This window comes from Neltuma alba, unplaced genomic scaffold (assembly GCF_004799145.2).
Source record: "Neltuma alba isolate B1F8T4 unplaced genomic scaffold, ASM479914v2 tig00010701_pilon, whole genome shotgun sequence".
In the NCBI taxonomy this organism is placed as follows: domain Eukaryota; kingdom Viridiplantae; phylum Streptophyta; class Magnoliopsida; order Fabales; family Fabaceae; genus Neltuma; species Neltuma alba.
Genome location: NW_021635537.1, coordinates 68280 through 94414, shown reverse-complemented (window position 1 = coordinate 94414; position 26135 = coordinate 68280). Strand labels below are relative to the sequence as shown.

The following is a 26135-nucleotide window of genomic DNA, read 5'->3' as shown; positions in this document are numbered from 1 at the left end:
TCAAGCAGAGGCAAGAGCCAGAATCAAAAGAATTCAGCCCGTGGAGGCTTTATGCAAAGGAGACAGCCTCAGGGGAGCCGTATAGGGGGAGATCGGAGTGTCCACCATGAGCCTGCCAGATCTACACCAAGTGTTAGTGGTCCTTGCATGAGATGTGGGAGAAATCACCCAGGACAGTGTTGGGAATGCTACCGATGCCATAAGTTCGGACATATAGCTCGCAATTGTCCAGAGATGCAGCAGCAAACTCCTAGTTTCAGATCCACGGTGCCAGGGAGAGTTTTTGCTTTGACTAGAGAGGAAGCTGGTATGTCTCCTAATCTGATTAGAGGTACTGTCTCTCTTCAAGGACATGATATACCTGTGTTGTTTGATTCTGGTGCCACTCATTCTTTTATTGCTGCGGAATGTGCTCAAAAGTTTAAATTTCCAATGCATGATTTGTCTTACATGTTGAAAGTGTCAACTCCAGCGGGAGCCACTGTGTTAACCACACAGGCATGTTTAAGTCTTGTGCTTAAATTTGAGAATCGTGAGTCTGTGATTGATTTGATTTGTCTACCCCTCAAGGGTATTGATGTGATTATTGGTATGGATTGGCTATCAGCAAATAATGCCATTCTGGATTGTAAAAGGAAGATAGTAACTCTTCCTTTGTGCACTACGATAGTTGAGGCTATTAATGGTCGTTTGTGGTTGTCTGCTACTCAAGCAACTAAGTGTATTCAGAAGGGTTGTCAGGCGTATGCTGTTTTCTTTTCCGTTAGTACGGATAAAGAAGTTGGTATAGACCAAATCGAGGTAGTAAAGGAGTTTCCTGAGGTATTTCCTGAGGAAATATCCGGTTTACCTCCTGAAAGGGAAGTTGAATTCTCCATTGAGCTAGTACCAGGGACAGCTCCAATTTCTAAAGCACCGTACAGAATGTCACCTTCTGAATTGGCAGAGCTGAAAAAGCAAATCGAAGAGTTACTTGAAAAAGGATTTATTAGACCAAGTGTCTCACCGTGGGGATCACCAGTACTGTTTGTGAGAAAGAAGGATGGGAGCTTGAGATTGTGTATAGATTACAGGCAGTTGAACAAAGTGACTATCAAGAACAAATATCCTTTGCCTAGGATTGATGACTTGCTAGATCAATTAATGGGGTCAGCAGTGTTTTCCAAGATTGACTTAAGGTCGGGATATCATCAATTAAGAGTTAGAGCAGAGGACATCCGAAGACGGCCTTTCGTACCAGATACGGACATTACGAGTTTCTAGTAATGCCTTTTGGTTTGACGAATGCTCCAGCGGTGTTTATGGACTATATGAACCGGATCTTTAGGCCGTACTTGGACAAGTTTATTGTGGTGTTTATAGATGATATCCTGATATACTCTAAGAATGAGGAAGAACACCGAGAGCATCTTTACATTGCATTGCGAATATTGAGGGATCATCAGTTATATGCTAAGTTAAGCAAGTGCGAGTTCTGGCTTAGAGAAGTGAAGTTCTTAGGCCATGTAGTATCTGCCGAGGGAGTAGCTGTTGATCCTAGCAAGGTCGATGCCGTATTGAAATGGGAAACACCAAAATCTGTGACGGAGGTAAGAAGTTTTGTGGGCTTAGCTGGGTATTACCGAAGATTCATCAAGGGATTTTCTCAGATCGCCATGCCTCTAACTAAGTTGACCAAGAAAGACCAACCGTTTATCTGGAGTGAAAAGTGTGAGGCGGCTTTCCAAGAACTGAAGGCTAAGTTGACCACGGCTCCAGTGTTGACTATTCCAGATCCTAGTAAACCGTACACCCTTTACACTGATGCTTCACTTAAGGGTTTAGGGTGTGTCCTGATGCAGGAAGGAAAGTGGTTGCCTATGCATCTAGGCAATTAAGGCCACATGAGGAAAATTATCCTACACATGACCTGGAATTAGCGGCGGTGGTTTTTGCATTGAAGATCTGGAGGCACTACTTATATGGATCACAGTTTGAAGTCTTCAGCGATCACAAGAGCTTGAAGTATTTAATAGATCAGAAGGAACTGAATAATAGACAACGCCGGTGGATGGAATTCATCAAGGACTATGACTTTGAGCTTAAGTATCATCCGGGTAAAGCCAATGTGGTTGCAGACGCTTTGAGTAGGAAAACGGTACATGTGTTTCACATGAGTTTGGAGGAACACTACTGCTTAGAGAGATTGAGAGATCTCCAAGTGGTGCATGAGGCTCCAGCCACTCTACAATCAATTTTGGGTGATTATGAGTTTTTTCGAGACTTGAAGGTTGCACAGATGGAGGATGACCGGTTACTAAGCATCCGAGAGGAAGTGGAGACCATGGTATGCCTGATTATGAAATTGGTGAAGAAGGAATCCTGAGGTACAAGAAGAGGATTTGTGTCCCTAATAATGAGGAAATCAAAAGGACTATTCTAGAGGAGGCGCATCGAAGTAATTACACGATACATCCAGGGATAACCAAGATGTACCAAGACCTGAAAAGGAACTACTGGTGGCCAAAAATGAAGAGGGATGTCACGGACTTTGTAATGAAATGTCTGACATGTCAAAAGGTCAAGATAGAACATCAGAGACCTCCAGGACTATTAAAGAATCTTGATATTCCCCAATGGAAATGGGATAGTATTTCTATGGATTTCATTACTGGTATGCCAAGAACCCCGGCTGGCTATGATGCGATATGGGTAATTGTAGATAGATTGACTAAGTCAGCGCACTTCCTGCCTATCAAGAGTACTTACTCTTTAGAACGATTGACAAAGCTGTATATAGATGAGATTGTTCGACTTCATGGAGTGCCGGAGTCTATCATTTCAGATAGGGACCCGAGGTTTACATCGAACTTCTGGCAGTCATTACATGAAGCCATGGGCACCAAGCTCAAGTTTAGTACTGCTTATCATCCTCAGACTGATGGACAGACTGAGAGGACGATTCAGACTCTCGAGGACATGTTGAGGGCTTGCGCTATAGAGCTAAAGGGTAGTTGGGACACTCACTTGTCATTAGCTGAGTTTGCCTATAACAACAGCTATCACGCTAGCATTCAGATGGCACCATATGAAGCTTTGTACGGGAGGAAGTGTAGATCTCCACTTTGTTGGACTGAATTAAGTGAAAGAACAATTATTGGCCCAGATTTAGTGGACATCACAACCAGAAAGATTGAGCTGATCAAGCAGAAGTTGTTGATGGCCCAAAGTCGACAGAAGAGTTATGCGGATCGTCGAAGGAGACCTTTAGAATTTGAAGTGGGTGATCATGTATTTCTGAAGGTTTCACCGGTCACTGGTGTTGGTAGATCCATCAAAGCCAAAAAGCTTACACCCCGATTTATGGGTCCTTATGAGATTTTGGAGCGGATTGGACCTGTTGCATATCGAATTGCGCTGCCGCCACATCTTTCCAGTTTACACGACGTGTTCCACGTGTCACAGTTGAAAAAGTATCATCCCGATCCGTCTCATGTTATTGAACCCGAAGAGGTCGAGTTGCGAGATAATTTGACCTATCCAACAGAACCAGAGCGGATTTTGGACGTTAAGGATAAACAATTAAGGAACAAAACTATCCGTCTTGTTAAAGTCTTTTGGAAGGGCATGAGTCCTGGTGATGCTACTTGGGAGACAGAGGAACGGATGCGTTATGAGTACCCTTACCTGTTTTCTTAGTAAGCACTTTGAGTTACTTTTGTTTTTATTTCTTGTGTGTGGTTGTTTGAATTTTGGGGACAAAATTCTTATTAGGTGGGGAGAATTGTAATATCCTTTAAAAAAAAAATTCAAAAAAAAAAGTAATTGAAAAATAATATAATATAATAATATTTTATTATAATTAAAATTAAAAAAAAAAAACAAAGGTCCAACTTTCCACCGAAATATCGGTGGAAAGTTGGAGGGAGGCATGGAAATTTTGGGGAGGGGGCGTGGAAAATTGGGGGTTTGGGTTTGAAAAAACCCCCTCCCCCAATAATTGTGTGGGGGTGTTAAATACCCCCCACAATTCATTTTCCCCCCCCCCCCACGGCAAACAAGAAGAAAGAGAGAAAGAGAAGAAGAAAGAGAGAAAGAGAGGGCCGAAGTGTGTGTGAGAGAGAGAAGCATACCGGTGAAGCAGAGGGCAAGCTTTGCAGATATTTTAGGTACATGAAACTATCTCTTTTCATCAAACTTTCTTCATAAATATTTCATATATATTTTATGCTTCATAATAGTAGTATTACCCTAGTGATTAGAGAAAATTTTGAGACTTATATATGATATAAGTATTGAGTTTTGACAAAAGATGACTATAGAAATTTAGAAATAAATAAGTTGTTAATTTTAATCGGTTTAGATTTCTCTATTTGCTAGTTTTAGTATTTAAAATTAATTTATTTAGTGGAAAATCTGTTATGTATGAGATATGCCATATTTTTACCGATTAAATTTAAGTTAAATAATTTATTTGGGTTGTTTGATATATTATTGAGATTTTAATCTGTTTGGATTGGTCCATTTGTTGGTTTTAGTGCTTAAATGGATTTTTCTAGTTGAAAAATATGTGATATATGATTTATATCATATTTTACCGGTTAAAATTAAGTTGAATAATTTAATTGAGGTGTTTAACATATTATTAAGATTTTAATCGGTTTATTTTTATTTATTGGGTGACTGGAGGTTTTAAAATAATTATTGTAGCTAAAAAGTTTATTATTTATGGAAATATATATGGTAGTTATACCATTAAAGTTTTGATTAGATTATTTATTTATAAATATTTGAAATATTATTGAATTTTTGATAGTTTGATTTTGAGGTTTAAACTTAAATGAGGATTTTTAGAGTTTATAATATAATAATTTTATATTTAGAAATTGTTGAAAATCCTTTTTATTAAGGTAAATAATTTGGAGGTGGTAAATAAATAATTTGGGGTTGTTAGAAATTTTAAATTGTTGCTAAAATACTTAATAATTTTTGGGTTATGAGAGTTTGGGAATTTAGAGTAAAAATTTAAATAATATAGAGAAGTTTAATTAATTAATTAATTATATTAATATGTGGTTATATTAATTGTGTAGATTAATTATTGGTTGAGCAAAGGATTGACCTTGTGGTAATCCTTAGTATTGCTTTGGCGAGAGGTAACCACTTTCCACTTGTTATATGTGCTAATATGTTGTTTGTGAGTATTTTGCTATTTTTAGAATAATATTTGATATTTGGAACTTGAGTAGATATGTTATATCTTTTGAGCTATGAAAATTGTCTTGTGGGATTTTTGGAATTGTGATTGAGAAGTTTGGAAAAGATATATGATTTATATCTTATGGATTATACTGAGAAAAGATTGAGACATTTTTATTATATTGTGAATGATTGGTTGTTATTTGGATTTTGGATTGAGTCCTATCCTACCACGTGGTAAGGCCGCCATTGGTGCACATTGGTTGGCTTCTTCTTTCGTCCCCCATAGTGAGGGATAGGCCTTTGTGGCTTCTTATTCGTCCCCCAAAGTGAGGGATAGGCCCATATGTTTGATTGATCCCCCAGAGTGAGGGATAGACTTATGTGGCTTGTGTGTTGGCCCCCATAGTGAGGGTTTGGATGATTGAAATTATATTTCTATGGATATATCTATAGTTCTCGAGAATTATAACTGTCCCACTTGACACCTCACGAGCACGTGTTAGTATGTATGATGAGTTGGAAAGTTGGTTACTGAGGCGTTTGTCTCACCCCGTGGTTTAACATTTTCAGGCGATAGTTCAGGTGGTGGCCCATCAGGGAAGGCTCCGGAGGCATAGTGTGCTGATTAGCTTGTATAGCCTCCCTGCTTTTGTTCTATGTGCTGACTTGTTATATATTGCCACATAGGGCTCATCTACTATCATGATGTAAAATAATACTTTTAATTACTACTATCTGGTATGATAGGGCCGTGAGGAGGTCCGAGACATTTTAGACTTTGCGTATTACACTGATTTGATAGTGTTGATTTTTCACTAATGGGCTCTATGACTTATATTAAAATGTTTTATCAGTTCGTGTGTTTAAAGTTTAAGTTTGGTTTGGGCTAACGGTTGAATGATATTTCTGGACTTTGAAAGTCCAAGGCCCAAGTGAACTATTGATGTGGCTCGTAATATAAGTTTATTTCTTTTAACCATGATAGCGATTTTAAAATTTTAAGGTTTCTTCTTTTCTATCATGGTTAATCATTCAAATAAATTGTTGGATTTAATCTAAAATGGTTTTGAAAGAGCGGTTGTCACAGAAGCAAAATGGAGAAAATTATGTAATATTATTTTGAGGGCTTAAAAATTCTATGGTATCAGAGTATTAGTTCATTCCAAAACCTTCTTCCTGATACCACAAATGTAACATCTAATTCTTTTATATATTAATCTTCCAGTCATACTAAACTATCTCCAAATACTTCTTCTTATGAAGGAACATACAGTTATATCAACGATTACATTTACCTTGATAAGGTGACGAGTTATGTGAAGCGTAATCATATTACGTGTAGTTCTTTGGGTGGCTACTACTTGATACACAATATCAGTGAGTGCATTAAAGTCTTTTTTAAGATGGTTAAGTGTGGTTTGTCTCTTGATATTTTTAGTCATAGAATTTTGATTGATATAATATGTAAAATAAAGATTGTTGAAGTGACTATAGATCTTTTTATGGAAATGAAGGGCAAGGATTTGACTCCTAATATTGTTATATAATTTTCTGTCAAATAACAAGTAGGATGTGAAATATATTTTTATATTCATATAATTATTATCTATTATCCCCTCTAATTTTATACTCGTGATTATTTGCTCCTAAATATAAATAACACATTTATTATTTCCATTATTCCATCATTAATTATATGAAATGATCAAGTTGGTAGATCAATGTCAAATATTTAATACGGACATTTCTTGAAAGAATTTTAAATCTGAATCATACTCCCTTTTATTTTATGTATAAGATACAAATAAAGGAAATAAAAAAATTGATTAAAGATAATAAAATATAAAATGTGTTTTCAAATAAAACTTGAGAGTGAGTGAAAGAATTACTAAAAGAAAAAAAAAGGTGGGCTTGAGAGAGGATTTGATTAATTAATTAATATAATAATATGATATGAAATTATTCATAAGGGCAAAAAATGAGAAAAAATAGTTAAAATATCATGCAGTGTTTGATCACCCGTTTACAAATTATGAATTAGTACTCCTCCAGTCCTAATTATAAGACCCAATTGACTTATTTGAGGAGATTAAGGAAGTAAGTTAAGTTGGTTATTTATAATAAATAAGTGTTGTCATTCCTAAAATATCCTTGCTAATTAAGTATATTGGCTAAAACTATCATTATTAGAAGGATTATCTTAAAAAAAATGCATAAATATAAGCGACAAAATGGATTGGGGTCTTATAATTAGGACTAAATAAAAAGTCAAATGGGGTCTTATAATAAGGACCGGAGGAGTATATGATTTGTTTTGACTCTTACCATTACAAATGCGCCCAGTATAGCTTTATTTAAAACAGAAAAAAAAAAAGTTAAAGAAAATTCTTGTGAAATATAAGAAACTCTTGTAATGATAAAAGGGAGAATTATTAAGATTTGGTGCATATATTAAAAAAAAAACTTATTGTGCTCATCTTTAAAATAAAATTTAGACTACCTACGATTCATATTTCTATTCTTATTATCAACATTTAAATATTACTTTAGAGAAAATTAAAGTCGCACTGCATTTAAGTTCTAATTCTAAACCTTCTATAATTTTATAGGCCACACAATCATTGATTATATTGGAAAAAAAAAACTCATTTTTTTTCTATTTACAACTGTACGTTTATAACGATTTAAATTTATACTTAGATTGATAACATGATGGCAACTTTTAATGATAAGATTATTACAATTCAATTCCTTGCTCAAGTGAAATAGGTTTCCACAAACTAATGACAAATGGGTTCAATGGGTTCATTGGTTGGAGAATGAAGATATGGAAAATAAGGGTTTTTTTCCCGCAAATATCTTTTATCCCAAAAATATCCTCAACTTCAAACTTACTACCCCAAACTCCATTTGACCTACAAGTTTTCTAAAATCTAATGTACTCGTCTTCCCGTCTCGTCGAACGTCAAATTTTCAGTAGAAGGATCTGAACTTCTGAATCCAACTGCAGATGTCATTTTGCAGAGCTCCTTCGCAGTATGTCTTCTCCCAATTTCCTTTGTTTGCTACAGCATCTACGTCTCCCTTACTTCTTTCTCTCCACTTCTGTTCACATTCCAATCCCACAAATCCTCAGAATATTGAAAAGGCTCCCTCTTCTTTTAATCGCTTGCTTTATGCTCGCCCCCAACCCTCTATAACCCAAAATAATCAGATCTTAGGAGCTCTTGCGAAGTTGAATCATCATCGCACTGTTATTTCCCTTTACGCTACACTAGTGAACATCTTTGGTTACCCTGAACATTTTGATTAATTGTTACTGCCATTTGGGTCAAATGACTTTTGCAATGATGATGACATTGGAAAGGCCTTGGATTTTCATGATGATCTGATAGCAAGAGGGTTTCAGTTAGATAAGTTAGCTACAACACACTCATTAATGAACTATGTAAGGCCGCAAAAACAAGAGGTGCGGTTAAATCTAAAGATGGGGAGAGGGCCCGTTAAGCCTAGTTTAGTTTCTTATAACACGATTATTGATGGCTTTTGCAGAGAAAGGCTCATAATTGAAGCCTGTGATGATTGATATCTATGGTTTTTGTGTGATGGATTCAAGCTTTGGTATGATTAAGAATAAGAATGTCAACATAAATCAGAACATCCATCCCATTTGTTTGTATAATCATATTGTTTTTTCTGTATTACACGGAGTATGCGAAAGGTGTTTTACTGTTCATGGCTTATGAATAACGCGACTTGCTACATATTTTAAATTTTTCTGTACCTCGCCAACTTTGGTAAATGTAACCGCAGGTTCTTACTTGGTGTTCTTCATCCTCAACCTAAGAGCCCCATCTAAACAGTTACAGTGATACCAGTAATAACATAGTGTTGCTGCTGGAGCCTGGAGTGATGATGAATGAAGCGTCATTCATTAATTTTGAGATATTTTTGTGGAGATGATGATGATGCTTTGGCTGATTGATGCGGCAAAGATAAATAAGTAAACTCAATAAGGCTTTGGTTCCTACCATTCATAGACTTTTGTCCCAGGAGTAGGGAACAAGAAAACTAACCAAAAAAGAGAAAGAAAAACGGAAAGGGCAAGAAAATTATTTTCTTTAGGTAGATTCTTGTGTTAGAGTCGAATCATGGTTACGGTGAGAAATGTGTGTGATGAATTCATTGTATTGTTGACTACTGGGCAAGTAAATGGTTGTTTATGATTGAAACAGGTCCGTCATTTTATTATTATTGACATCTAATTTTATCTTTGTGTTATCTATTGAATGCCGCCGGATTCATCTGAACAAGATATTATGCTGATTTTAATTAGTGGAGAGTAACTCCACTGGTCGATATCATGATACTGTTGGTTCCTATTCTACTTTTCTTCATTCAATTTATTCAGAGTTTGATTCTGCTAAATTTTCTTTCAAATCCCAATTGATGTGACGGGTATGTTTAGATTGCCATTTGTTTTGAAAATGGTGAAATTAAAGTTGTAAATTGAGTTGGACAAAAAACATTGTTTGGTCAGCTAACTTTTCCAACTAATTTCTGGTCTTCAATCTCAGTTAGACTCAACTGAGGAAAATCTGACTTTTTAAATTACAGTTTCAAATGGTGATAATTAAAAATAAGCATTCCAGATTTATCCTTGCATTTTCCCTTCTGTCTCATCTCTTTTGTTAGCATAATGAGTTTTTATTTAGACTAAATGAATTTTAATTTATATTCATGTTTATCCATTATATATATTTAATTAATTATCTACATTGCGTCTTCAAATTTATCTACATTGTGTTTTCAAATTTTTCTCCGTAACAAATGCTTTTATTTTATAATTTCACAAATAAACTATTTATATTTTATCACAATAATTTTATGTATTTTTTTAAACTATTATCACATTAAAAACATAAAATTTCAAACACTACTATTCAATAAAATCTATGTCTTTTTTAGTCAATTTACAACTAAACTAATTTTTTTACTAATTATCTAAACAACTTTTAACTTTTTCAACTGACTTTTCAAAAACACCTATTCAAATATATCCTAACTGATTTTTATCCTAATTTCAGTTACAAAAGTCAATTGGGTTATAAGTTAGTTTTGTCTAACGTCAATCTAAACATACCCATCGTCTCCATGAATCCTTAAACTTGTTTCATTGTTTTTAATCATGATTTTTCTGTTTGCTGATTCCTTTCAGTGATAAACGAGAGGTTGATGACTTTGCAATTTTTTTCCCCAATTCATATTTTTTATTCAATTATTGCTTTGCTTGGTAACTTATTTTATATAATAAGGCGAATACTTTTTCCCAGTAATTTCTATGCTGAGTGGAATATGTAATGAGCGATAGGAACTGAATAAGCAACATAAATTCAAGTGATAGTAAACACTTTGGGGATTATGGTTGACTGACATTAAGTTCTTAGTGAATTATAACCTATGAATTTCTGGCCACTAGCCTGAGGATGATGAAATTCATTCCTGGTGGTTCACAAACATGATAATAGAAGGTGAATGTGAATGCTGCCAACAAACAAGGGCTACGGGAGGTGGGGACCCGGTTTGGGTCCCATCACAATGACCACCTAGTGCTTTGAATGGATTAGGATTAAAATTTTTAATTAATTATTTTTTTGAATTTTTTTTTCAAAAAGTGATAATTTACTCATTAAAATAATTATAATAAAATAAAAATAGAAAAGAAATTATATTTAGACTCTTCAGATCTGATCAGGAGGTGTAAATACAATGAATTTGGAAGTAATACTAGCTTTTTTTTCTTCCTATCTTCTCTTTGGTATGGGTCGTTGGTGTGGTGATGATAATTCTGAAAATGCCAAGAACAAAATGGTATTAGTATTTTTTTTTATTTATTTATATAAGAATGCCTGTGGTCTATCCGATTCATAGGTATGGGAATCTGATTCGTATTCCCCACTCCCCAGTAAACTTCTTCACGCCCTCCTTCTTCCGGATATGTTCACGCGTCTCCTTCTCGTTCCTTTTCTCTATAAATTTTGGGGGAAAAAAAAGGGACCGCGAAAAAGTGGTTATTAGTTGAACCGAGGCAATGGGCAAAAAAAAGGTGAACTAATTGAAATTTAAATATTATCTTAGTTTATATGTAAAAAATGGGCAAAAAATCATGCATTTAAATTTAAACAAAATGAAATCCTAACAAGCTCATTAGATCTTAAATAAAATGTCAAAATCTTAATATATCCGTGTATCCATATAATTTTTTTAAAAAGTTTTACGGATATAAAATTTTTAAATATTTGCTTTATCGAGATTTCAAAATGTTGTCATCAGACTAATTGGATCTTAAACCCAAAAAAAAAACAAATGTTTGGCTCCTGAGATAATGGGGGAATTTGCAATACATTATTGGTTTGATTTATTTATGTGCAAAAATATATAAAATCAATCATCCTAATATTAAAACTGAAATTTCGTTCTCATAAGCTTTTATCTAGTTATTTATGAAGGCTTTTACTAATCATATAATGATTGCTAAATTGAGGAATGATCACTAACTACTTCAATGTGAATCATATTGGTTGCACAATCTGGGACTTATGTACTTATGCATCCAGTGTCATTGAATAGGGAATGAAAATAAATTTCAAGTTACTTTCTCTATGCTTATTTATAAGTGTTTTTTTTAATTTTTAATTTATCTCCAAATATAAATTTCAACACAAATTTTTAAGTATAATTAATATTTATTTAAAAAAATACTCTTACTTAAAATATAAAAAAAATAGTTCAAGTTTAAAATATGGTGTCATTGAACAGAGAATGAAAATAAAAAAAATACTTTAAATATAAATTTTTGGTATTTTTATTAAGTAAAGTACAAGTTTAGTTCTTTTAATTTACATGAAATTTCAGCTTAGTCTCTTGAATTGAAAAAGTATTTTTTTAATCACTTGATCATAACATCATCAATTTCATTTGACAGAAAAATGCTTGGCTCTATAATTAATGCTAACAAAATATATTTAAATTTCAAATATATAAAATGATTATATCAAACATAGAGCATAGTTTGTGAGTATTGAATTGTAAGATTATTATTTTAAATTTGTTGAGTTAATAATATTAAAAATTAAGAAACTAAAAATATATTTTATAAATTTAATTTATTAATATATTTTTCATATCAAGAGACAGGAGTCCATTCAAGACGTTACTTTAGACTTTGTTTGGTTCAACGTTGGGAGGAAAGGAAGGGAGGTTAATTAAAGGAATGGGAAAAGAGAGAAAGAAGGTCATGAGTTTTGTTTGGTCAGAGGAGAGGAGAAGAGATGAGAGATTTTTTGTTTGGTTCATAAGGAAAGAGAAGGGGAGGTAATTATGAATTGACATATATACCCTTATCTATATATCTAGACTACTTTATTTTTTTATTACGGTATTTATATCAAAATTCTTATTTCTTAATAAATTTAAAAAAGCCAATTACCTTACTTATATATGATAAAAAAATTATGATAAAACTAAAAAAAATTAGTTAATAAAACTAAAGAAGTTGCAAACAAAGTGCTCAAAGAACGTACAAAGAAAAGAGTGCAGCTTTGCTACCCACATGGGACAAAGACCTGCAATTTTATATTCAACATATCTTATGTGCTTAATTAACTCTTAATATTATTATAACAATTTAGCAATAGACCCAGACTTTTCCAAAGTTAGAGTCAACTTCACTGTTCATAGCTTGCTCAATTTAGTTCAATCGGTGAACATGAAAAATAATTTAATTGCTCAATACATAATATTTTTATTAGTTTCATTTTCAAAAACTGATTAAAATTATTTTCAATTTGAGTATTTTCTTCCTATTAGTTTTTTATTTGTGGAAAATACAAGCTAGGATATACTATTATATCAACACAACAAAGTTGGAATTTGGAACTTAATAAAAAACAAGCATACAGCTTGTGAAGCCTATATATATAAATTAAGTATGCAGGCATATTGATGATGACAAAAACTTTGACTTTTCAAACAACTAAGTGGTAAGTCGGTAATCTCCCTTATAGTATAATAATATTGGCTGAAAAGAGAAAGAAGGGAGAAAAGGATTTTTAATAAGAGGGGCAAGCTTAAAATATTAAAAAGTTAATATGAGTAGTTTAGTCAATATTAGAATAATATTTTTTTTCCCAAAAAACCTCAAATTTCGAGGGGAGTAGAAAGGAAAAAAAGCACTAAAAAATAAATTTCTTTCTTCTCTCTCTTTTATTTTTTCCAATCAAATACACTTATCTCTCCTCTTCTCTCTCCTCCCCTCAACAACTTTGGAGGGGAGCAGAAGAAAGAAAAGAGGAGAGTACTAAAAAGCAAATTTCCTTCCTTTATTTTTTTTTTTGATTTTTTCCAATCAATCGCACTTATCTTATCTTCTTCTCATCTCTCAACAACCCTCTAACTAAATAGAGCTTACAGGAGGAAAGAGAATAAAGTCACGTCTTTTCCTTTTACAACTAGCTCATCAGTCGTCACTTGATCTTGGCCTCTGGTGAGCTCACGAGTCACGACTTTGCATGCGCGCAGACATAAAGATAATAGTAGGATCTTAAAAATATAGTGTTATTTTATAATATAATTTATATTGTACAAAATGAGTCCTATATTTATATTTATATTCGGGACGTGAGCAAGTGTGTGTATATATATGTTTATACCATATATGTTTGATTGTTGATCGTGACGACTCGACGCCGGCACATCGCCTCTGTTTGTGCTTGAATGGAGTCACCATCTTTGAATTTGAACCTATTTCTCTTTATCTTCAATTCTTATCTCCTTTTTCCCGTAATTTCTTTCTGCTTTTTTTTTTGTCCCCACCCACATGTATTACGAAGATAACCCGCGCGAAGTATCCGATTCTTTCCCACCACACCTCACTGCCGTTTTACTGAATGACGCGTGTACTGATGCTCGCTGGTAGCATCTTGTTCGTTTTATTTTCCATTTCTTCATCTTTTGCATTTCTCACCCTCAAGATTTTCTCCAGATATCTGATTTTGGGTGTGTGTTTCTGATTCTGATTTCTATTTTCTCGGTTTTATGTTTTCTGAACAGAGAAACTTGATTGGGTAAATTAGCTAGGAAGGAGAATCTTGCGGTGAACAAACATGGCGGACAACTACAGTAACATCGATGATAATGACGATAATAAGGACAAGGGCAATAGAGAGCCGTTGCTGAAGAAACATTACTATGAGAACTGTCCTGGGTGCAAGGTGGATCGAGCCAAAGAAATGACCCAAAGCGTACCTATAAAGCTTCTTCTCAACATATGGTTGATAACATTGTGCAGCTGTAAGTTTTCTTCTTTAGTTTCTTCTCATTTTGGAGTAACTTTTAATGGGTTTGTTATGTTGAAACTTCAAAGTACTTGAATGATTAGTTTTGGGAAATTAATGCGAGAGCTCGATTTGCTGAGGTTAGCATATTCAACCCATAGTGAATAGTAGAAGTACGATGGGGTCGCAACTTTCATTACTTAATTTTTGTTGTTGTGGGCCTTTTTTTGTTTGAACTTTTCAAATAAACCATCGAAATTTTGACTTGATATATCTTGTTTAGCATTAGACAGAAAGGGGTGTGTATGGAGATAAATGAGCCAACCGGTAACGATTGTTCAGTGAAAATTTTAGGAAAACTCCCCCCCCCCCAAAAAAAAAAAACCAAAGATTAATCATCCTTAAAAGTATCTTGGGATTGTAAAGTGTTGTTTCTCTGGCCAAAAAAAAAATTGTTTCTTTAAATTCAATGCGCTCCTTGGAGCTCTAGCTGACGTATTTAGTTCTAATTCTTGTGGGAAAACCCAAAATTACAGTTCGTCATTCTTTCTTTTCTGGGGAGAGGAGCCAAACATGGGGAATGATTCATTAATGGTTTAAAAAACAAACATAGATTTAATTTTTTTTGTTTGCGATCGAATCTATTTAAATGAGCGGTTATTGCCTTTTTTTTTTTTTTGGGAAAGTATCTTATTTGTACTTTCTTGTGCTTTGTACAGCGCTGCCTATATCATCTCTCTTTCCGTTCCTTTATTTCATGGTGAGTTTGATTTTTCACTTATCTTTACTGTTTCCTTCTTCTTGGTGCATTTTTGTTTAGATATTCCATATTATCAATTTCAATACCATACTTCTATTGAAAATAGGAAATGACTAGTCTTTTTTAACGTGCACATTTGGGTTTGAAAGCGACTGCCACTTGATTCAGAATGGGATTTGAAACTAATACATAGCTGGTTTAATTAATTTTCTTCAGGTTGATATCCTTTTATTTTCCTTATTAACTCGAGCACTTTATTAAATGAATTTGAGTGACAATTTGCAGTTATATCCTCTTAAATATATATTTTTAAAAAAAGTTGGTTTCATTTTGTAGTTTATAGTTGAAGAAACTTCTGAATTTGGTCCTTATTTTAAAGTTGAAATATTTTCTTTCACAGAAAATAATGAACTATAAGCACACATAATGGAAGCATTAGTATTTTAACATGAAGTGAAGTTACATTTCCTTCTCTTTCTTCTTTTTCCTTCATTTCTTTGTTACAAGAAGGAAAAAAATTTTTGGCAAGCAGAAAAAAACTTTTTTTCTAATGAGATTACTTCAACACATCCCAATTCTCTTAAAAATAGTCTGACTAATCAATTTAACATGAAAGATTATTGTTTTATCTTCCGCTTTCTCATTTGTTATGAAATAACGCAAGAATTAAAACCTTTGGTAACTCTTCAACTTTATTACTACTTCCAGGTTAGAGATTTTGGTATTGCAAAAACAGAGGCAGATATAAGTTCCTATGCTGGTTATGTGGGTAAGGTTCCTTTTAGTCCTTCCATTCCATTGATGTACATGAGCATAATTTATAGACTTCTAAATTTTAAATTAAATTACCGATCCCCTATGAAATTTTGTTGCAGGATCTGCATTCATGTTTGGCAGAGGATTGACATCTGTACCATGGGGAATGGTTGCTGATCGATATGGTAGAAAACCTGTTGCAATTTTGGGAATTATTGCAGTGTAAGCAAGCCTGCCACTGATTTGGATGGTTTCTTCTAAGCCTTAAGATAAGGTTTTCAAAACTGATACTGCTTCTTATTTAACTTCAGCATTGTGTTCAACACCCTATTCGGCCTTAGCTCAAGTTTTTGGATGGCTGTTACCACAAGATTTCTTCTTGGGGCCTTAAATGGATTGATTGGACCAATGAAGGTAACATTTATAGACACACCAGATGGTAGTTATTTAAAATTGAATGAATTGATATTTTGGTCTTTAAAAAGTTCACTTTGGCTCAATTTGGTACACCAAAGTTTTAATTTCTCCTTTTAGATTTTCAAAGAATGTTTGTCTTCAATAGTGTTTTTATGTAAAGCTTGTTCATAAAAAGTTCATATAGATGGGTGAAATGGTTTAATTTAAAGTTGATGTGATCGCTAAATGCCCAGTGGTCATTATAAGATATACCATTGCAGGGCCCCATTCTATTTCAGTGCTTTGCCACAGCAAATTTAAATGATAAGGGGGCATATATATGCCCTATGGACTTTGTATTTGTTAATGGGTTTAAGGCGAGGGAGATCTTGAAAAGTAAATACTCTTTGAAGACTTAAAATGAGACATCCATCCCAACTTAACAGACCAAGCTGAGGCACAACTAGAAGTTTGAATTCGTGTAATTAATCATCAGTCTGTCTTTTTTGGGTTCTTATTAAGACTTGTTCTTATCTGATTGTAACCTCCATCAACATATCATCCACTATCACTAGGCTTATACTGTCGAAATTGTTCGGGAAGAATACCATGCGATAGGACTCTCAACTGTAAGTCTAATCTACTTTGATCTACATTTGGTTCTCAGTAGCCTATTTTCTTCATGGTAATTTGTTAGTGTGATCTGTTTTCAGGTCAGTGCAGCTTGGGGCATTGGTTTAGTTGTTGGCCCAGCACTGGGAGGCTATTTGGCTCAGGTACTTTCTTTGTGCAGTAAGCTATATGCTTTGAATAGGCTTTGAGATTTGCACATGGTCATAAGATAATTTGTTTCATCAGTGGAACTCCTTATAGATTAAGTGTTTATTTTTATCTAGAGTCTTATGTGTCGTTTGGTGTACAAAAAGTAATAAAATAAATTGAATAGATAAATGAATTTGAGGATGAAATGACTTGTATGCCTGTACTTTGAAACAGTGGACTCTTGTGCCCTATCTAGAACGGAATGAGAAAAAAGATTTCTTTAGATTCTACATTTTAAAAGTCTTTTGTTGCCATTCCATATTGGGACAGCTGATAGCCTGAATCTCTGTATTTTGAAATAAAGGCAAGGGTAGCATATCAGAATTTCTTCGGGCACAAATAAACAATTACTCCTTTGAACCAGACGCATTTCTATATACCAACAATATCTTCCAACCTAGCAGGATCTGAAGTATCCGCCTTATTAGGTTGAATGCCATGTTCTACTTATTTCCAAAATTGAAGTTGTCATTCCTATGTGTGTGTGGAGCCGTACTCATAAGCATACTCATCAATTGTTCGTCTGCTAATTTGGGGAATTTTGTATTGCAGCCAGTAGAGAAATATCCGCATATATTCTCTAAAGGTTCATTTTTTGATAAGTAAGTTCCCTTGTCCTACTTATTATTAATAATAATAGAAGTGTTGCAATTTTGGCTTCCCTTTTTTTTTTTTTTTGGTATTTTTCATTTCCCTTTATTTGTTCAGGTACTTACATTCCTTTGTGAAAAAACATGACCTGCAGGTTTCCATACTCCTTGCCCAGCATAATAATATCGGTCTTTGCACTTTTTGTGTTAGCTTCCTGCCTGTGGCTTCCGGTATGTGTAGCCAAACAACCTGCGTATCCTCAATAATTGATAATCATATTTAGTACCAACAGTATTGCAAATCCAGGCCCAAACCCTGTAATCCTCAACACATTTTTTTTTTCTTAACTATCACAAGCTCACTATTCAAACACATCCTCCAAAATTTCTTGGTCAGCCTTATATGACTCTGTCCTCTTGATGATTTGAGACTACTGTTATCCTTCAATTCAAAAATATAATTCATATCAGGATTGTTGGTATTTTGTTTCCTTTCAAGGGAATTGGTGAATCCATTGAGTTCTGTCTTAGCGTTTCTATCTTTTATTCATTTTATTGGTCTCCACATGATTTAAACATATACTATCTTAGGGGAGAGAATTAGATATACCATATTTTAGACTGTTTCTTTTTGACAAATAAAGACTCCCTTCAGATATTAGGGTGATGTAAGTAATGTTTTATAAAATCTGTGTTGCTGCAGGAAACATTGCACAAACACTGTGACAGCAGCGAGTCCCATCAGGATATAGAAGCTTCCGATAACAGAAACATGGAAAAGATAGTTCAGAAAGATGAAAACCTCTTACTTAACTGGCCCTTGATGTCATCCATTATTGCTTATTGTGTTTTCGCGCTGCATAATATTGCTTATCAAGAGGTATGCTTCCTACTTTATTATGAACGACTAGTTTATATACATTTCCTATTATTTTTGTGCTGTTTCAGGCTCTCTTTCGCTTTCTAGTTATCCACACCTGTATTTCTTTTTTTTCAATCCTTGAATAATGCTTTAGCATCGAGTTCATACACTAATAATTTTTGTGTGACTTTAGTTCGTGAAAGTGGCATTGGTCTTACTTCATCCTTCCAGATTTAGCAGTAGTATCATACTGAAATGATACTTTACAATTTTTTTTGGTGGCCAAAATACTATACAATATTTGAAGAATCAAATATGCCATAGAGTTGAAATAAATCATATTCTTAGGTACTAAAGTGATACAGAACATTCTTGGAGTATTAAATTGAATGTCTTTCATGGATCAACGTGATGTTTTTGTCATTGTTTTTCTTTTTCTAGGTCGTGAGTTACCACTACTTTATTTTCTGCAGGTTTTCTCATTATGGGCTGTGAGTCCTCTGAGGTTGGGGGGTTTGAACTTTACAACCAATGACGTTGGTAATGTTCTTTCAATATCAGGTGTGTTTTCAAGGGCTATGAATTTCTGCGCATAGATTAATGTTGTAATTTGTAAATTATGTGTTTTCCTTTTTTTTTTTTCCTTTTTGAATTAAAACACTGGATAACATTACTTAAAACAACCAAACATTACATTTGGTCTCCCTCATCACTTTCCTCCTCTGGGCATAGAGGTGGAAGTTGATCAATGATACAAAAATTGCTGTCAATACTATACGAGAGTTCAGCAAGAAACTCTAATTATCACATAAACTTAACTGCATTACATGATGAAGTTATATACTAACTTCCTCACAAGTTTATTCTGTAACAAGTCTTGTAATAGTAAAATTGTGATAATTTAACTGTCGGGGCTGTTAAGTTTTTCAATTAGTTAGTTCTGCACTTGAAATATTCATATGTCGAGTTTTTATTTGAGAACTCGACAGCAAACATGAAAAACTGCATTAAGGTCTGCCCATTTTGACTTGCGTTTATGCATTCATTTATCTGGAGCCATGTTCTCCGCGTTTAGTTTAGCCTTATAACCTCAGATCGATGTGTGCTGGCATGCTTAGCCCCAAGTGTTGCCTTTTTTTCTCCTTTTCTTATAATGGCATGCCCACTTGTTTGGAGTCGAAGAGCAGTTACAATTATCTCCATAATCTTTTGAAACCTTTTGAAGTTGTTTGATAAAATTATTCTGGACTGGACTTCCTATATGAATGTTCATTTATCAACTCTTATTATTCATGCAAGCAAAATAGGCAAGCACTACATACCTGTCCGTTTTCTATGCATTGATCTGTCTTTTTAGTTGGCCATTATGCTGATTAATACTGACTTTTTCTTAATTTGTTAGGTTTCGTTCTCTTGATTTACCAAGTTTTCCTTTATCCTGCGATGGAGAAAATTTGTGGACCTATTAGACTTTCTCACATTTCTGGGGTCAGATTTTGCTCTCATGCAACAGTGCTATGATTCTGCGTTTCCTGTGTTCATTATTTTAACTGTACTGTTTTTTGGGTGCCGTGATCAGGCTATCACCATACCTCTCTTGCAAAGTTACCCTTTCATGGCATTGTTATCTGGCTTCACACTGCATCTATTGTTAACTAGTGCTTCTGTCCTCAAGTATTGTCTCTCTGTAAGTGCGTCTATTTTTTAACCTTACCGAGCACGGTAGTAATAATGAGGGGTTGGGGTGAAGTAGAATAGCTGAAATGGAGAGTATTTTTCTAAGTATCTTCATTCTGTTAAATATGAATAGTAGCAATTACCCTTGTAACGAAAGTAAATGCAATCTAGTGTCAATGAAACTGTTTTTTCTCTTTCGAATATTACATTAAAGCAATGGATAACACTAACCCACATGACTCATTTTATCTGAAATTTAGAGCTAAATTGTAATAATAAATAGACTAAAATGGCCTAAAGATGCAATTAAGCCTTCAACTTATTTAAATGCTGAAAACCGTAAGCTCCATCTCCTTCATGCAGTATGAGCTTACCTGATTGTAATATTTTTCTGTTTTTGGCTGGACCCAGCAAACCATTATTACTGGATTGTTGCTTCTGCAAAACAAAGCAGTGGTAATTCTTTTTCTGTCAGTTCATTTTTTTATTGCTAATTTTTTCTTTTCAATTTTTGGGATTATCAATATTGAGTTGGGCTAATATGGCGTGTTGATTTGATAAAAAACAGGATCAACATCAAAGAGGAGCAGCTAATGGTATTGCTATGACTGCTATGTCAATATGCAAATCAGTTGGCCCTGCTGGGGGTGGCGCAGTGTGAGTGCACATACCTTTTTTTTTTTAAAAAAAAAAGAAAAAAAAATCTTTTTGCATGACTTATCATTTTTAGTGAAAAGCATTGCCAGACAAAGTTGAACTCAAATGGTTGCATTGAAATCGGATGGCCATATGGTCTTTGGCTTCCAAGGATCTGTGATTTTTGATCCTTTGTTCGTAGCAGTAGTTTACCAAGCTTGAAGCTAGAATAACTTATCTAAATCATAATTTTTTTAATTTATTAAAGAAAATATTACGGTGAAAAGTCATCAATCTGGATTGCTTAGAGGATTTCATTTATCAACGTAAACTTGCCAGAGGATTTTAACTGCACAAGCCTCTACATATTAGCTCTACATATTAGCTTTCCTGTTCTCCGTATCATCCATTTGCATGTCCCGAAGGTCATGCTAATGTTGTAACTATGCCTCAGTTTGACATGCTTGTTTACGTGTAATATAATATTTCAAAACCTATCTACAGTTCACTGATTATAATCTTGATCAATGCAGATTAGCTTGGTCCCAGAAGCGGTTAAATGCTTCTTTCCTTCCAGGTACGATGATTGGTGAAATCTATTTGTGTTGAATTCTGCATCATATTAAGGGTGGGAACAAAGATAGTGTCTCATAAGGCTATGATGGATTCAAGCTTTAGCATGATTAAGAATAAGAATGTCAACATTAACCAGAACACGCATCCCATTTGTTTATATAATCATATTGATTTCTGTGCATTACACGGAGCATATATGAAACGTGTTATACTGTTCATGACTTGTAAATACCACAACTTGCTATAGATTCTAAATTTTTCTGTAACCTCGCCAACTTTGGTTAATGTAACCACAGGTTCTCACTTGGTGTTCTTCATCCTTAACCTGATAGAAGCACTTGGAGTGCTGATGATGTTCAAACCATTCCTGGCTGAGAAAAAGACAACCCCATCTGAACAGTTACAGTGAGACCAATAATAACACAATGTTGCTACTGAAGTATGAAGTGATGATGAACGAAGCATCATTCATTAGTTTTGAGATGTTTTTGTGGAGATGATGACGATGATGCTTTGGCTGATTGATGCAGCAAAGATATAAGTAAAGACCATAATTTGTCTTTCTCAGCCACAGCCTGCAACTCGAACAAGGCTTTCTTCCTACCATTCACAGACTTCTCTCCCGGGAACTGGGAACAAGAAAACTAACCAGAAAGAGAAGTGGAAAGAGCAAGGAAATTATATTCTTTAGGTAGATTCTTGTGTTAGAGTGGAGTCATGGTGACTGTGGGAACTGAGAAATGTTTGTGATCATTGTATTGTTGTCTACTTATATGTAATTCTTCTGGGCAAGTCAATGGTTATTTATGATTGAAACAAGTTGGTCATTTTAGTATTATTGACACCTAATTTTATTTGATGCCCCGTTTGGTGGGAGTGAAGTGGGGAGAGAGAAGTGGAAGTGGAATCTATTATTTTGTGTGTTTGGTATGTGTGAAATGCGTGGTCTGGGGAATTGAATTCCACCAAATTTGATGGAACTGGGTTCTTAGGCAGACTGGGGAACTGAGATGGGTTCCGTGGGAGTGGGATTTTCTGACCATTGTACTCAGTTATTTTATCAATTGACCAATTTGCCCATCCCTTCTCCCTCAAACCTGACGCCATCCTCCTCCGGCGTCCATCTCTATCATTGACCGTATCCCCCCTCTGGCATCCCCTTCGATCTCATCTTCTCCCTTCTCGCTTCCTCCTCCACCTTCGACAACGCTGACCTCGTGAGGACGATGAAGACGAGGCAAGGTTGGCCTTGTGACGATGATGATTGCAGCGGTTTCAACCTTTGATTTTCGTTTTGGGTGCTCACGATCTTTCATCCTCTTCAACTATTTCTTCCATCAACGACAGTGGAGAGATCGACATTCGGGACTCTCCAAAGAGTGTGGTTTCTACCATCGAGAGGGAGAGATTTCTCCAGATCTGCGAGTCTTCTTCTCCGGAGACGATGGTGCTTAGTTTTTTTTTTTTTAAAGCTGAAATTTCTGTTACAATTCGCAGCCCATTTTCATTTCTAACAGAGGCGGTTCTTTGCTTCGATGCTGCGACAATGGAAGTATTCTCTTGTCAGATTTTCTGCTATTATTTTTTTTTCCTTCGATTTTGGTTCTTGGCTTTGATAGCTGCAACCATCTTTGTAATTTTTTTTTCCAGTTCTTATGCTAATTTTCTGCAAGATTTCTTGTTTAAATCCTATGTTAATAGCCACCACTTATAGCAGCGTAGCTGGATTGTGGGAACCCGTATGTGGAGTATGAGAAGAAGCAAAGCTAACTTCAAGTTATGAGTGTTTTGAGTGGATTAATTGCTATATGAAAGTGGTTTGATCAGATTTGCAATTGAAAGAATCCTATCACAACAGTTCTAATTCCTGAATAGTTTCCTCCTTAGGAGGAGGAGAATGATTTTTTTTCAATAAAGATATAAAATCTATTTAATAAATTTAATTAGATTAAAGAAGTGAGATAAGTCAGTTAATTATAATAAATATGACATGTCTTTTTTAAAATACTTCAATCATCTTCATTTTATTCTCCTTTCTTTTTATACTTGATTATGATTGAAAGAATATTAATAGGATGATTTGGAAAAAGTAAACATATATAGGAAATATATCATATATTTATGATCTAAATTAACTCTACAATTAGGTTTTATATTAAAGTATTTTCATATTATTAATACATATTTCAATTAAAATTTAAATTCCACCTCCATGTTACGCCAAACACACTTTCAATCTCACTTTCTCTTCCATTTTCACTTTCATTTAATCATTTCTACTTTTATTTCCATTTTCAATTCCATTAAAGACTCTTCCAGCCTACCAAACGAGACATTAGTATTATACTCTTTTAAACTAATTTGATTAGATTAAAAAAGTTAGGTAAGTTAATTAATAATAAAAAATATGACATGTTTTTCTTAAAATATTATAATTATTTTTCTTAATATTCTTCCTCTTTCTCTTAATTATAGTTGAGAAAACACCCTAGAAATAATTTTAAAAAATTAATAAATATAAAAATAGATCTTATATTTAGCATAAAAATTAACTTAATAACTACATCATAAAAAAAAGACCGGAGGGGTTTATTGAATGCTAAAATCCATGTGAACAAGATGTTATGCTGATTTTGAATTAGTGGAGAGCAACTCCGCTGGTCGTGATAGTGTTGGTTTTTATTCTACTTTTCTTCATTCAATTTAATTTATTCAGAGTTTGATTCTGATAAATTTTCTTTTTTAAATCCCAACTAATATCATCTGCATGGATCCTTAAATTTGTTCCATTGTTTTTAATTATCATTTTTCTGTTTGCTGATTCCTTTCGGTGATAAATGAGAAGTTGATGACTTTGTAATTTTTTTTATCCAATTTATATTTTTATACAATTATTGCTTTATTTGGTAACTTACTGGGGATTTTAATTCCCTAAAAGTATGCTCTTAGTGGATTATAACCTATTGCTAATTCTTTATAATTATCAAAAAAATCGGCAAAAAAATCATGCAGTTAAATTTAAACAAAATGAGATCCTAACAAACTCATTAGATCTTAAATCATAATCTCAAAATCTTCAATATAACCGTAAATCTGTATAATTTTTTAAATAATTTTTACGGATTTTTAGGGATACAAAATTTGAAATAATTGTTTTATCGAAATTTAAAAATGTTATTTTTTTTTGGGCCAGCGAGTTATCAGATTAATTGGATCTTAAACAATAATTTCAAATATGAAATATATTCTCATAAATATAAGAATATAACTTCCTTTCAATTTATAGGAATAACCATACATTTAAATCAAAGTATTAATTTCTGACCAAAAAAATCAAATTATTAATTTAATTTGAAATAAACGTATGACTAAAGTTTAGAGTCCGTTTGGTTTAAGTCGATTTCAGACCTGTAATAATAATCAAGATTGCATTAACAAAATAATGGTGTTTGTTTGCTTTTTAATTTGATAATAAAATTTATCATTATAATGAAGGTTACCAAAAATTTGGTAATCCCTATTCAGAGATCTTCCCATGTAAATGGATATTACCAATTTACCACCTGTTACATTGTTTAGAATGTCTTTTTTACCCTTAAAATCTAACATGAAAAGACATGAAATTACCCAAATCAAATCCCATCTTTCCTACCATGTCTTCATCTCTGCGTCGTCTCGCTCCCTAAACTCCTCATCTTTTTGAACCGTGATGGCTACTCATCAACGTCCTTAAAGTGTATCATTTCAGTAAGGTTTTCATTCCTTTTGCTTTCTTTTAATTATTGTTATTTTCTATTTATTTTTATAAAAAAATTAATCAATTTTCTTTTCTACTTTTTTATTCTCTACATCACGTTTTTTTTAATTAAAAAGGTTTTTAAAATTTTAATGAAGCTCCTAATAGAGAGAGACGATTTACGTTGACTTTTATATTATATAAGGTTAATTTAGTTAATTAATTTGAGAGCTTACACGACAGGACAATCATGAAGCATAATGAAGTCATGCATGGTGCTTTAATAGGTGGTCACTATTTAATCAATAATGTTCGTAAGTCAAGAAAATTGTTAAATAAGATGGTCAAGAGTGGTTTGGCTCCTAATGTTTTTAATTGTAACATTTTGATTAGTAGATGATGTAAAATCAAGATGGTTGATGAGGCTATAGATCTTTTTATAGAAATGAAGGGAACATTTTGACTCTTGATATTATCATCTATTGCTCTCTTGTTGCAAATCCGGTAAAATGTTACTTGTGTAGGATATTATTCATGAGATACATTATAGAGGTCAGGCCCCTAATATAATATTTTACAGTATCTTATTAGATGGATTATGCAAAAGTCACCATCTTGACCAGGAAATTAGATTATTTCAGCAAATTGTTGACAAAGGAATTCGGCCTGATAATTACACATATACTATACTTATTGATGGTTTGTGCAAGGCTAACAGATAGGACGATGCACGGCGTATTTTTCAACATTCTTTGATCAATGGCCATCATCTGAATGTCCAAACATATAATCTCATGATTGAATGACT

General features: G+C 33.7%; 1 protein-coding gene across 3 annotated transcripts in view; it reads left to right on the top strand.

The window, feature by feature from the left end:
- Positions 1-22126, top strand: part of LOC114758469 (protein ZINC INDUCED FACILITATOR-LIKE 1-like) — a 38210-nt gene extending 16084 nt beyond the window's left edge. Inside the window, exons 1-17 of one of the 3 annotated variants that reach the window (XM_028947520.1) lie at positions 14209-14532; positions 15236-15276; positions 15985-16045; positions 16152-16254; positions 16344-16446; positions 17004-17057; positions 17142-17204; positions 17803-17852; positions 17996-18071; positions 18544-18720; positions 19176-19263; positions 20105-20190; positions 20282-20389; positions 20791-20835; positions 20948-21036; positions 21549-21592; positions 21888-22126. In XM_028947520.1, the coding sequence (XP_028803353.1) occupies positions 14346-14532; positions 15236-15276; positions 15985-16045; positions 16152-16254; positions 16344-16446; positions 17004-17057; positions 17142-17204; positions 17803-17852; positions 17996-18071; positions 18544-18720; positions 19176-19263; positions 20105-20190; positions 20282-20389; positions 20791-20835; positions 20948-21036; positions 21549-21592; positions 21888-22000 (1488 nt within the window). In that variant the 5' untranslated portion in view covers positions 14209-14345 and the 3' untranslated portion in view covers positions 22001-22126. Of the gene's footprint in view, positions 1-14208; positions 14533-15235; positions 15277-15984; positions 16046-16151; positions 16255-16343; positions 16447-17003; positions 17058-17141; positions 17205-17802; positions 17853-17995; positions 18072-18543; positions 18721-19175; positions 19264-20104; positions 20191-20281; positions 20390-20790; positions 20836-20947; positions 21037-21548; positions 21593-21887 lie in introns of those variants that run through there. The other 2 variants (XM_028947519.1, XM_028947518.1) reach the window with 2 other exon arrangements.
- Positions 22127-26135: the final 4009 nt, after the last annotated feature.